The 13194-nt window shown below is 36.5% G+C and overlaps 1 protein-coding gene across 4 annotated transcripts in view; it reads right to left on the reverse strand.

Annotated features, from left to right (window-relative positions):
- Nucleotides 1-13194, reverse strand: part of CPS1 (carbamoyl-phosphate synthase 1) — a 354529-nt gene that overhangs the window by 59871 nt on the left and 281464 nt on the right. For all 4 annotated transcript variants that reach the window (XM_077885468.1, XM_077885466.1, XM_077885467.1 and 1 more), the window contains 4 exons: nt 10719-10863; nt 8771-8981; nt 7173-7371; nt 2815-2991 (listed from right to left, as the gene is read on the reverse strand). In XM_077885468.1, the coding sequence (XP_077741594.1) occupies nt 2815-2991; nt 7173-7371; nt 8771-8981; nt 10719-10863 (732 nt within the window). The remainder of the gene's footprint in view (nt 1-2814; nt 2992-7172; nt 7372-8770; nt 8982-10718; nt 10864-13194) is intronic.

Genomic DNA, 13194 nt, shown 5'->3' on the forward strand with positions numbered 1-13194 from the left:
ACTTCAAACAATTATTTTGAAATTGGTTACTATGACTTTTGTGCTAAAACAGGCACTTTACAAAATCCTAATATATTCCAAAACAGTGTAGTAATAACTTCTGTTCTGATAGGCAGCTCAGCTTTTTCCTCAAGCTTACTTTAGCAATTTCTCAGAAGTAAAATTACAACTATGGGTCATTAAGCTGAGTAAGAAAAGGCAATGGAAAGAGGAGATAAACACTCAAAACCCAAACCTTGATATTCAAAAGATGTCCACCCTTCTTCTTTACTATCTTTAGATATATATTTGTACTCCATGAAAATTGATAATCAGATAATACTTCAAGACCACATATTCTAGATATGGCACATTGTATTTTTAAATCCCATTATGAAATGTGGGTAACTAGTAATTCTGCTACTCTATTTCAACCCAAGGAGATTAATTTTCTTTAAACTTTCACTGATTTTAGCACCAGAGAGACAATGACTGTGTCGAGAGACAGCACAGTTTATAATTCTGTTGACTAGCATAAAATGACATCTAACGAGAATACTCAAAGGCATATTCATTTTATAAGTCTATTTATGTTTCTTTTGTTTAATTCTCCCTATATATAGCCAGGTTTCCAAAGACTTAATATTCTGTCTCATTTTCCAAGTGATTAAAGGCACCATTCGCTGTTGGCCATCAATACAGTGAGGGGGATAGAACCTTAAGTTAGTGAGACTTTTGACAGACCAGAGGAAGTTTTCATACAATCACACACACTCATCACCCTGCCCGTGGCAGAGGACCTAAAATCCTGGAATCATTATTTCATTATGACGAAGAACAACTACAGTCACAGCCACAGTGTCCAAGCCAAAGCCAGATCCTGCCCATCTTCCAACTTCCATCTTCAAGCACTGCAGCTTTGCCATGTCACACAGCTATAGTGAAATTCATAATGACTCAAACAAGTTTGAGGTTACTCTAATGTTTCCCAAATCAAGAATAATGCCCTGTGTTCTCCCCAGATCAAAAGAGGTGATGATCCAGTCATCCTGAAATAAGACTGCAGCAAAAATCAGGCCTCAGAGCAACTTGCCCTTTTGTAAGAACCATGAAAGCAAGTGAAGATTTACTCACTCCTTTCATTCCTTTTCCCCTTCAGCCTTCCACAGCCCTTACTCTCTTTGTCAAAATCACCAAGTTCCTGGTTGCTGGGGAAATGAACAGTAATGATGACCTCTAACAAACAGAAACCAGTTCCTTCTGCTGGCATTCTGACAGACAATAATTTATAACCTCAGACCCTGCACATCTTGCTCGTACATAGGGTGCTCTGTGCAAGAAAGAACCTCCACACAGTTGCCCCTGAATTCTCATCCTTTATAAGTCTGTTAGAAAAGAATGAGAGCTTTGCTTGAGTTTTACAGCCTCGCTGGGAACTTGAAAATACTTCCCTTTTTCATCCTCCTCAAAATGGCAGAAGTATGATTACTAGGCTAAAGGAAAAAATCCACTTACTGCCCTTTGTCTGCACCCCCAAAAAATCATATGTACATCTACACATATGAATATGGTAGAGTGCTTTTTTAAACAAAGGCCTGAAATAAGAACAATGTAGAAGGTGAAGCGGCTCTCTGAAATACGCTCTCTTCACTACTATCACCCCCCTCCCCATTGAAAAATGTTAATTCTCTATTACCTTGAAACTCAATATTGAGAAATGCCCATCAAAAGACACTAGCATCTGCCAGAATTTCAATGGAACTTAATATCCTGCATTTAGAAACCATAAAGGTGAGGAGAGTATACATTATATGCAACGAAGGAAACATTCCCTCCCCTTCTCCCCTCTCAGCAGGACAGACTCTCAATATACGGACATGAAAGCTGCAGTGAGTTCAAAATCCTTCACAGCATTTTTCTGTTGCTACAAAGGCAAATTACAAAGACAGAGTTCCTCTTTAAAGGAAGAATTCATATTTTCATCAACTCATCCCACATGCATGCACGCACATATAAAATGGTCAGCAGGGTTTTGTAGCTCCAGTGTGGTTTGATACTGTTGGCAGATTAATGCCTAAGCTTCCTTAAATGTCAAAAAGCCATTCAGGGATTTCTGACCAGACAGGTCCCAGCTGCCCAAGTCACCTTTTATAAAATCAGATGAGCTGAAACTTCAAAACCCTACACATAGTAAACATGAAAGGAGATTAATATGGCATTTAATTTGCATAAAAGGGAGCTAGGGTGTAGAAGTGAGAAAGGTGGGGCTTTATTGTTCTAAAAGTTAAGATCAATAAAATAATCACACAGAAAGGCCTATAATCATGGAAAATCTTTATAGCCCTTGTTGTTTAAACATAGAAAAAGAAGCAAATAAAGATTCTAAAGTCTGAGGTAGCATATACTAAATGATACTATTTTATGCATCTTCTCTTCTAAAATACAATTTATATATTTTCAAGGAACAAGTAATGAGAGTGATAGGAACTGGCAAGTCAATATGATCAAACCTACTTAAGAGTATTATTGATAGGATATAGAGTAAAAGGAAGGAACATTTTATCTACGTGATCATCCTTTAAACTGCAATGTGTCCTCAAGTCTAGGCTTAAATAAAATTTTAAAAAGATTATAGAATCAATTATAGAATTGATCAATTATAGAAAAATCTGGAAAAAGTCACAGAAGTCTCCAGTATTATGCTACCAAAGAGAATTGGATTCTTTCCCAAAATCCCTGAATTCATGACCACTTTGTGTTTCAGTTTTACTTTGAAGTCCAGGTTGGCTGTACTCTGAAGAAAATAGTTGCTCTGGGCCCCTTATCACATATTACCTTGGCAATGGCATAGATGCGGGTGCTGGATGGGTCAGCCAGCTCTCTTCTGAGATCTATGTTGGATGGCCATTCTTTGTTCATTGGGAGGCGGGAGGTGAAACCATCTATAGATGGGTGGCACATTCTTAAGGCTTTCTGTAAACTCTCCTCAAAGGTACGACCAATAGCCATGACCTACAATGCACATTTAAGAACTTGTATTTAAAGAAAGCGTCTCTATATTATGAATTTGAAACACACCTAGAAATGGAATATTTTTCAGAAAAGACTTAGGAACAAAACATATAAGGAAGTATACTGCTCAAATTTAGGTGTTGCTACTGGGTTTTTTTTTTTTTTCTTCTCTCTCTCCTTTTCTCCATGGTTTTGATATAATGAGTCTTTAACAATATTAGGTCAGTCTTTTATCACATAGGGAATTTAGTTTTATTTGCTGAGACTGATGAGGAAATTGTCTGCACCTGCTCTGGACCATAATATTAAACTGAGGAATTTGTGGAAGAAGCATATAGACCCTTCCTTAATAAAATCTTGCTTTTATACAGATGTTCTTTAGAATGGAAAACAAATGAAGGGAAGCCAGACATACATTAACACAAAAACAGAACTATTTCTAAACGGGTTATCAGTCACAATCCAAGACAGGTTGGCTTTCTTTATAACCAAGTATTAATATTAATAAAACCTTCAGAATCATAATGAATACTGACAGATTCAGATTTTGAATGTAGGTGGAGTCTGAATTCCCCATGACAAATTCAATGTGTCTTCCCACAGTCTTTATAGCTGATTGTACACTAATCAATTAGAAAGACCATGTGGTGATTTGGTTTGGACAAGTTACAAGTCAGAACTAAACTTAAATTGCCTTCAAGCCTAACCGGTTATTTTCAGTGGATAAACACTGTCTTTGAATCTTTCCACGGAATAATAGATTGCTATGCATTTTTGGTCTTCAATTTAAAATAATAACAGTGGTAATGCTGCCTTCAGTAAATTTCCATGATTCTTTAAATAGACCCAAATTCCCATTCATGTCAGTTTGGTAAATCTTCATGTCAATTGTGTGACAAGATACATATTCAAAAATCGCTAAAGCCAAACAGATAACCTTTCATGCGGCCCCAAATTTAATTAGAAGTAGGGAAGATTCTCAAGAGCAGAGATAAATAAAATGTTAGTCCAATTCAGATAGGCAACCTGCAAGGCATACTGGTACTTGAAGGATTACACAATATGGTCATAGACTTGCTTGCCCAAGCATGAGAGAGACTGCCAGAAATAAAATATTTTATAGTACTATCAAATTAGGCAAACATTTCTAGAATATTTAATACAATTTTAAAGTATTATATATTTTTAAATTGGCCATAAAATAACTAGTTCTATAAGTAACTCACCATAAATTTTAATTATTTTTAAGCACACTATACATAATGGTATACGGAATATAATCCATAAAAGAAAAAAACATATCTTATAATAATTAAGGAGTACATAACTGTGTTCAGTCAAAATTTGTGGTTTTTAATATTTTATATTATTAAAATTCACCTTAATTAAGTGAAAAATCTCATCATTTTTCAATGGAATAACTGACATAGCCCTCACCCTATTCCCTGACCTTATTCTTCTACATTCTTAAAGCACCTGTATATAAACACTGTTTTGTTTTGTTTTGTTTTTTTAAGATTTAATTTATTTAATTTATTTATTCACAAGAGACACAGAGAGAGGCAGAGACACAAGCAGAGTCTTGCGGGACCTGATCCCAGGACTCCGGGGTCATCACCTGAGCCAAAGGCAGATGCTCAACCATTGAGCCAACCCAGGCACCCCATAAATACTGTATTTTAACTTTCTTTCTTTCTTTCTTTTAAAGATTTTATTTATTTATTCATGAGAGACACAGAGAGAGAGACAGAGACATAGGCAGAGGGAGAAGCAGGCTCTATGCAGGGAGCCTGATGTGGGATTCGATCCCAGGTCTCCAGGATCATGCCCTGGGCCAAAGGCAGGTGCTAAACCACCGAGCCACCCAGGGATGCCCTGTATTTTAACTTTCACCTCAGTTGAATTCATTTTACACTTGGTTCCATTTATGTATTCTGAACTTACCAACTGCAGATAATGTGTAACAAACATCTACATCTTATTCACTGTTTTATTCTCCCAGCATCTTGCATGGAGTAAGAACTCAGGAAATGCTTCCTAACTTGAATTAAATGTCTGATGGGAAATATTCACTGACAACAAAAATCCCTTAGATAATAAGCCCTAAATGAAAACATTACAGAAATTATCTCATATTCTTTGGTCTATAAATTTTACTGTGAGCAATGTGAAAAGGGATACTTCCCACAAAATAAACCAAATAACAGTTGTTTATTTGGCAGAAAAACTACCAACCAGACTTTCCATGGCATTTGAGTTTTAATTCTATTGTATACCTTGAAGCACGATGGAAAAAAAGGAGATTTAAAGCGGCTATGAAGGACTACCAGGTTTTTGTTTTTGTTTTACAACTAGTAGGACATTTTAATTTAAAAAGGTCAAATTTTCCTTATCTTTTGTTACTTTAAAATTTTGCATTCATATCTTGGAAACTAGGGAAACCAACATAGTAATAATTCTCCCTTTCATGCATGAATATGATCAGTAAAATGTCTTTTTTTTTTTCTTCTTTCCTCCTTCATTGCTGATAGATTTAAGCTGCACTTTCTGCAGTGGCTAGTCTGAGGATAGGCTATAATCTGTAACATAGGACAAATAAAAGCCAATACAGAACAATATGTCATAAATAGTTCTTTGTTCTGTAATCTAACCAGCTTCGATATCTAGGCATAGACCAAGAGCTCCTACATTGGCCATATATAGACAGGGATGAGATAAAATAAAATAGATAATAGATCAATTAATTGATAGGGATGGAGATTCACGCATACTGTTGGTAATTAAAAATCCTACTCATAAACAATGACAACAGTACTGGCAAAATACATTTATTGGAGATTCCTTATGAATCTAAAAGACATTACTGAATATTTACATGTAGTAACCCTAAACCTTATAAAAATCCCACAAGGGGGATCCCTGGGTGGCGCAGCGGTTTGGCGCCTGCCTTTGGCCAGGGCACGATCCTGGAGACCCGGGATCGAATCCCACATCGGGCTCCCGGTGCATGGAGCCTGCTTCTCCCTCTGCCTATGTCTCTGCCTCTCTCTCTTTCTCTCTCTGTGACTATCATAAATAAATAAAAATTTTTTAAAAATCCCACAAGGTAGATATTATCATCTCTAATTTTCAGATGGAAAACCTGAAGACCAGTGTCTTGCATGAGTGTCTTTAATAAGAGGAACAAGAGTAAAATCCAAGCTCATTTGGTTCCAAGGCTCATCTTCTCTCCATTTATGCCAAGCCAACTGGATGCAAGAAGAAATAAACCCATTGGTGGGGGAGGGAAGACAGTGACCATTAGAGACTGGGGTCTGAATTCCTTTCTTTCCTCTGCACAGAGGAGCACTGCATCTTTGAAAGATGGAATAATCAAACGCTAATTTTATTTTCAAATAGTATAAAAAGGACATTATGAAAAATCTAAGGTCCTAAAAGCTTAGACCATTTCAGAATAATGAAAGAGGGCTTCATAGCCCATTTTGCTCTTCTCAGTTTCAAACTTTAGAGCTAGATGGCACATGAGAGAAAATCTTCTAGTCTAACCCCTTTCTTTTAGAGATGTAGAAAGTGAGGTCCAATGAGGGTAAAGTCACAATTTGTGTGAATAGATTAAAATTGAATTCTTAACCTTAGTTCAGTGGTCTTTTCGGTATACCATTTTATATCATGTTATTTTCTAGATTGTTTATAAAACACATTATAATTCAGTTATATATGAGAATATGGTTTTCATATATGCAAATATATTCTGCATCCACATATATGGCCTCTCCTTTAATTTTTTTAAAGATTGTATTTTTTATTCATGAGAGACACAAGAGAGAGGCAGAGACACAGGACAAGGGAGAAGCAGGCTCCACACACGGAGCCTGATGTGGGACTCAATCCTGGGCCCTGGGATCATACCCTGAGCCAAAGGCAAGGCTCAACTGCTGAGCCACCCACGTGTCCCAGGCCTCACCTTTTAAATAGAAGCTTTTAAGATCCATGAAATGATCATGTAACAAATGTCTTATGTTAACAGAGAAATGTTGAAACACCAAGGAGGAAATGACATTCCCATATGTCCTCCAATCAAGAACCCAGTATCCAGGCAACCTTAAGATTTTCAAGGATGTTAAAGATATAACAAAATAACTGAGAACAAGAATAAATAGGGGAATAAACCAAGGACTCACCTCTCCCACACTTTTCATAGAGCTGCCAATTCGGCTAGACGTTCCATGGAAACGATCAAGATCCCAGCGAGGAATCTTGGTAACCATATAATCCAGACTAGGTTCAAAGCAGGCTGATGTCTTCCCTGATACAACATTCTTGATTTCTGGAAGTGGGATTCCTAGGGCAATCTTTGCAGCAATGAATGCCAGTGGGTAGCTATAAAGGAGGAGATACTTTTTTTTTTCTTTCAGCAATGAGCATTAAAAACAGCCCAAAACATAAAGTGGTCTTTTTTAGAAATTCTGGTATTATTACACATCAGGGTATAAAACACATCTGGTTCTCTGTTCTGTATGAAGATTTAATAGCCACTTATAAAATAGCATGAGTGATGATAAAATAGAGAGGCATGGATCATGAAAGAATTCACTCTCTATGCCTGACATTCAGTGCTACTACTGCCAACCTTCACCTCTTTAATCGGGATTAATGACTGAATCAATGACTTCCTTGATAAAATGCTCACTTGTGTAGAGCCTCCACAAAGATGAGAATCTGCAATATATTCTTTTGAAAATATATATAAGCATCTGCACCTATGCACCTAGGAAGACCATGAAGTTAGCGGGTACTGCAGGGCATGCAATGGTCAGAAAACATTGCAAGCGTGGGTCCTTGCTTTTTCTCCAAATTATTTTTGAGCTTGAGACTCCTTACAAAACTAACACTCAAGGAACTTGACTGGATACTTTTGGTAATTATATTTGAGAAAATAATGCATGGAACTGTAGAATTACATGTGAGTCTTTTAATACTTCTCCCCCATCTGACAGATGAGGAAACTGACTGAGACAGTAAGTGATGCGTCAAAAGTCAACAGGAGAATTGGAAAGAGAGCTCAGGTCTCCTGACTCTTGCTTAGGGCAACATTTCACTGCCACTCCATGCAGTACCACATAGCTGTATTAAACAAAAAAATCCTTACAGGCAATTATTCTGCTCATTTAAATGCCATGTAATTTAAATGCCATATGCTTAGTATATTAATAGAAACAAAAGGTACTAGTTAATGTTCCCTCTAATTATGCTTGCTAGCAGTTTTTAAATGACCTGCAAATTCATTCATCTGGTTGCAACATTTATCAATAGAAAAACCTTACAATGTTTGGTCCTGTGGAGTTTGGCTAAAATAAAATAATTTACTAAATGCTTGAATCAAGTCAACTATACAATTTGCCTATCATTTACTATATACCTGAAGAAACCAGTTGAGGACTGAAATTGAGAATTAGTTTTCACTTTTTAACAGTATCTGCAAAGTGCAATTAGGAAGCAGATTTTTTTTTTTTTTTTTTTTTGCAGCCTGCTTTGACCACCCAGATTTTGATTAGTTTATGATTAGCCAGCAAACAAAGCCAGCTAGCAATATCATTTGCCTCAATCTGGCAGCAAGCTCATTAATAACCATGTCCTTAGGGTCCTAAATGATTTGCAGCCAGCATACAGAAATGGGGACTATAGCTTGTAAATGCAACTCAGTCTTCCACTAGCTGTCAGTTTTCCAAAACTATCTGTAAAGAATCTGCAAACACATGGCCAATCAGTCTGATCTTACCCGGTGGCCTTTGAGGCCAGGGCAGAGCTCCGGGACAATCTGGCATTCACTTCGATGATGCAATATTCCATTGAGGTAGGATGAAGGGCAAACTGAATGTTGCATTCACCCACAATGCCCAAGTGGCGAACAACATTGATTGAAGTATGTCTCAACATCTGAAACTCCGCATTGGACAGGGTCTGGGCAGGGGCCACGACAACTGAATCACCTGTACATCCAAGCAACACTTGTCATTTGGTAGCATATCTAAATAACTCATTTTGGTGACTCGATTGATTTGTGTGATACATGACACAGATTAGTCTATGGGTTTGTTGGGAAAATAACTGTCTCAAGGCAATACATATAAGGCACATCAGAAACTGATTCTTGTTTTGTCTGTACTACTCTGACACATTACTGACAAAAACCCCTCTACACTTTCCCAAGTTCACCTAGCTATCAAGGCCTCAGTCATCTACTTACCAGATCGACACTAAATTCTTCAATTTCCCTGCTCTTCATTTCAAAATCTCTCTCTCTGTGTCAAGTTCTCCCTTCTACAAACTATGATCTCCTCTTCACCCAGACTGGTTCATCCCCCTGTTTTCCACATCTCATCCTTTCCCATTGTCTTACTCCTCTCTAACTACTGCCCTATGTCTTCAATCTCTTAATCTTTAGTCACCATTCCTTCTGCCTACAAACATGCTCAGATTTCTACTGGCTCAAGAAGCTCCTCCTCAGTCACAAGAACATCTCTCTTATTCTTTACATGACTATACTTCTTGAAAGTTTCCCATTTCTGCATATTCCTTATTGCCATATAATTCTTTTCAATACGGCTCCCATAACCAACTTTGCATCGAAATTGTCCTCTTGAACCTCCAAAAACCCACATGAAAATCCTAATTCTTGACCTTTCACATCATTTGATTTGGCCAAAACCAAAGCTGTTTTACAAAATATTTTCTTGTATTGGCTTACTTGGTAGTGTACCATTCTGGTTTTCTTCCTATCACTTCTCTCTTCATCTTCAACACTAACCCTTCCTCTTACTCCTGTCCTGTAAATCTAAACAGTTCCCAAGTTCAGTTCTTGACCCTACCGTCTTTCTTTCTATGCCCATGCCCTTGAATATTTAGCCTATGCTTCCAGTTTCAATTATGTCCTTCACACCAATGACTCCCAATGACTTTGTATCAGCATCTTTATTTGTATTCTCTTTTCTTGAATTCCAGCTCCCTATTACCAACCCTCTTCTTGAGAATTCCACCCATGCCTCAAACTTAGCATTTCTAAATCCTAAGTTATTATTTTTGCCGTCTTATCTAATTAGTTTCTCTTCCTAAAAAACTTATTTTAGGGAGACAGAACAGGAGAGACTCCTAACTCTGGGAAACGAACTAGGGGTGATGGAAGGGGAGGATGGCGGGGGGTGGGGTGACTGGGTGGCAGGCACTTAGTGGGGCACTTGACGGGATGAGCACTGGGTGTTATTCTGTATGTTGGCAAACTGAACACCAATAAAAAAAATTATTATTAAAAATAAATAAATAAATAAAATTTACCAAAAAAAAAACTTATTTTACCTGTTTCTATTACTTGTGGCCCTTTTTTCATTCACGTGGTAACTAATACTCATCCTCTCATTTAAGCCTTCTTAACCTCATTTCTTTTCAACACCAAGTCTTACAGATTTTACCATCACTCATTGCTTACATTTGACCTCTTCCTCAAATAAAATCAAGATAATACCTGCCTTACTTCACAGGGTTTTTGTGAAGATCAAAATGAATGTGAGGTTATTTTCAATACTGTGATATACTATTTTCTGTGAAACTTTATCACTAGTCTGTCAGCTAAGAATAGTAATTTAAAGAAAATAACTTAATAAAGACTGCTACGCATCATCAGAAGCATGAGCTGAAGTCATTACTATAATTCCCGAAGATTCTTTGCCTACCTGTATGAACACCCATGGCATCAACATTTTCCATGTTACAGACAGTGACACAATTGTCATCAGCATCTCGGACCACTTCATATTCTATTTCTTTCCACCCTGTCACTGATCTCTCCACCAGAATCTGGTTGGTCATTGCAAAGGCCTGGAAATTGGTGACAAAAGACATCAAAGAGTAAGGAAAAGCACTGGTTTAAACATGGATATTTGGCAAAATGCCCTGTCCTAAATCCTGGTCAGTATCGAAGTCTGAAGCCCACTCTGCATCCTCCTCTATGCTCCAGAAGGCACAATGTGTCAGAAAATCAGTGAGGTACTAGGAATAGCATCCTGCAGTGAATATGCTTGATTTACATTATTGAGGCTTGCCATTCAAAGTGCTGATATGACATTAAATCAAACTAATTTAGGAAAAAGAGAAAATAATTGAGCAATCAGGCAGAGGGAAATGGAATTATTTCAGCAGCAAGGCTTCTGTGAAACTAGAAAATGTGATAAGTGCGAATAAATATGGAAAAATAAGTCTAAAGACTCCAGTTTTCTCTAAAATAGCTGAGAGTGCTTTGTACAGTGACATACACAATAAAAGTCAGTTGATGTTGATGAGGAGAAGAAAGGAGATAATGATGGTTGTAAACAGTTAGCCAAGATGGCACGCGAAACTTGAGAATTAGAAGAATCATATGCAACTATTATTATGGTTAATCACCACCTAAGTGCTTAAATACCCTGAGTCATATATCATGTATGCCTGATTAAACAGATATGAATTAGTATAATTATCATTTCATATTTATGAGTACCCACTGGTGTGTAGAATACTGAACCAAAAATATGAAAGAGGCGGTCTCTGACCTTAGGACCTTGAGTGGCTGAAAATCCAACACAGAAAAGTCCCCCTTTGTCTCAGGATATTTTTGATTTGCAATGGCAGTGAGAAGGAAGAAAAAGCAACGGGGGAAAGTACTTTGATTTTTTTCAAATTATTAGCAGGCAGTATAATGAAATAATGTTAGTTGGGTGTTGTTGCTGTTTTTTTTTTTTTTTTAATGTGTCGCAACACTATCTTTTTAACCTCAGTCAACACTACAGGCTCTCCCATGTGCAACTGAAAATGTAACACATTTGTCCCCACAGCTGCCTATGATGAGGTTTTCAAAGTAGTTAGAAAACTCTGTAGCCAGCATTAACAATTTAATAATGATTCATTTGTCATTAGGATTGCATGCTAAAAGAGGAAATCTAGGAAACAAAGGATACGGATTGGGGAAAGTTTTCTGCATTCTAATGGATTCAGCTGGATGTTCTGACACAAGGACAATTGAGATCAAATTTACCTGTTGCCTCAACTTCCTTCTTTCCAGTCTCAAGATTTTATACAAAAGACAAACTCTGAGACTTAGATGAGTTAATGCAGCTTCTAAGGGTGCTAAATATAATTTCAAGAGAATAAGGGGTGGTTTAGGAATTAACGGTAAGAGTAATTATTATCAAGGGAAAAGCTAGGTTTTTGATTAAAAAAAATTTCAATACCCTATTGATTATCTTAGAGGAATTTAAATAATTAAGAACTATTCCATTTCAAATTTTTTCATTGTAAATCTTTTTAGACAATTCAGTATTCAGAATTTTTTACATGGTAAAAATATATTTTTAATAGAGAATAATTATACATTATCAGGGAGTAATAATGAGACTATTAGTATTAAAAATATCTAATATACTAGAGGAAAAAATGCTTCTATAAATATGTCTTTTCTTTAAATATATGATTCATAATTCCAGAATGGAAACAAGAATTACTTATATTGATATATTTTCCCTTTTTTTTTTTTTTGGTTTGTTTTGGCAACTTTAGAAATACTAAAACCAAGTCACTGACATGTAAGTTTGTCATTATAGATGTTTAAATATAATTAATTTTATTTATCTGTTCTCAAAATCCTATGTCAACAATTCAAGGACCACATTTTGTTTCACTCTACAAGTAATGACAGATGCAAGCTGTGCCTGGTATTTACTCAGCACTCCCCAAAGTAGCCCTTATAATAATTCTGTTAGATTCACTTCTACAACCACCACCTAAGGTGCATGGGCCTCTTAGCTACACACACATTCATTCATTCAGCTAGCAAGTACTGATTCCCCACATCATCAGGCATTGTTCTATGCCGTGAGAAGAAAGAGTGAGTAAAATCCTCTGCTTTCATGGAGCATGTTTTCTTTGATAATGTCTAATTTATTTTCTGGAACATATCTTAATTTTCTCTTTAATACTTAAGAAAGGAACTCTTCAGTGATATGTTAAAGCAATTTTGATAGAACATAGATTTGAACACTCAAATCTCATTTTTGCTTATATGAGTGAGTGGCAGTTGGAAGAGAGCTCACTCATTTATGACACTAAGAGGTTTATACTGTATATATTTTAAACACCTGAATTGGAGGTAAAGCCAAACTGTTCAATGTATTTTGT

Source organism: Canis aureus, chromosome 36 (assembly GCF_053574225.1).
Source record: "Canis aureus isolate CA01 chromosome 36, VMU_Caureus_v.1.0, whole genome shotgun sequence".
NCBI lineage: Eukaryota > Metazoa > Chordata > Mammalia > Carnivora > Canidae > Canis > Canis aureus.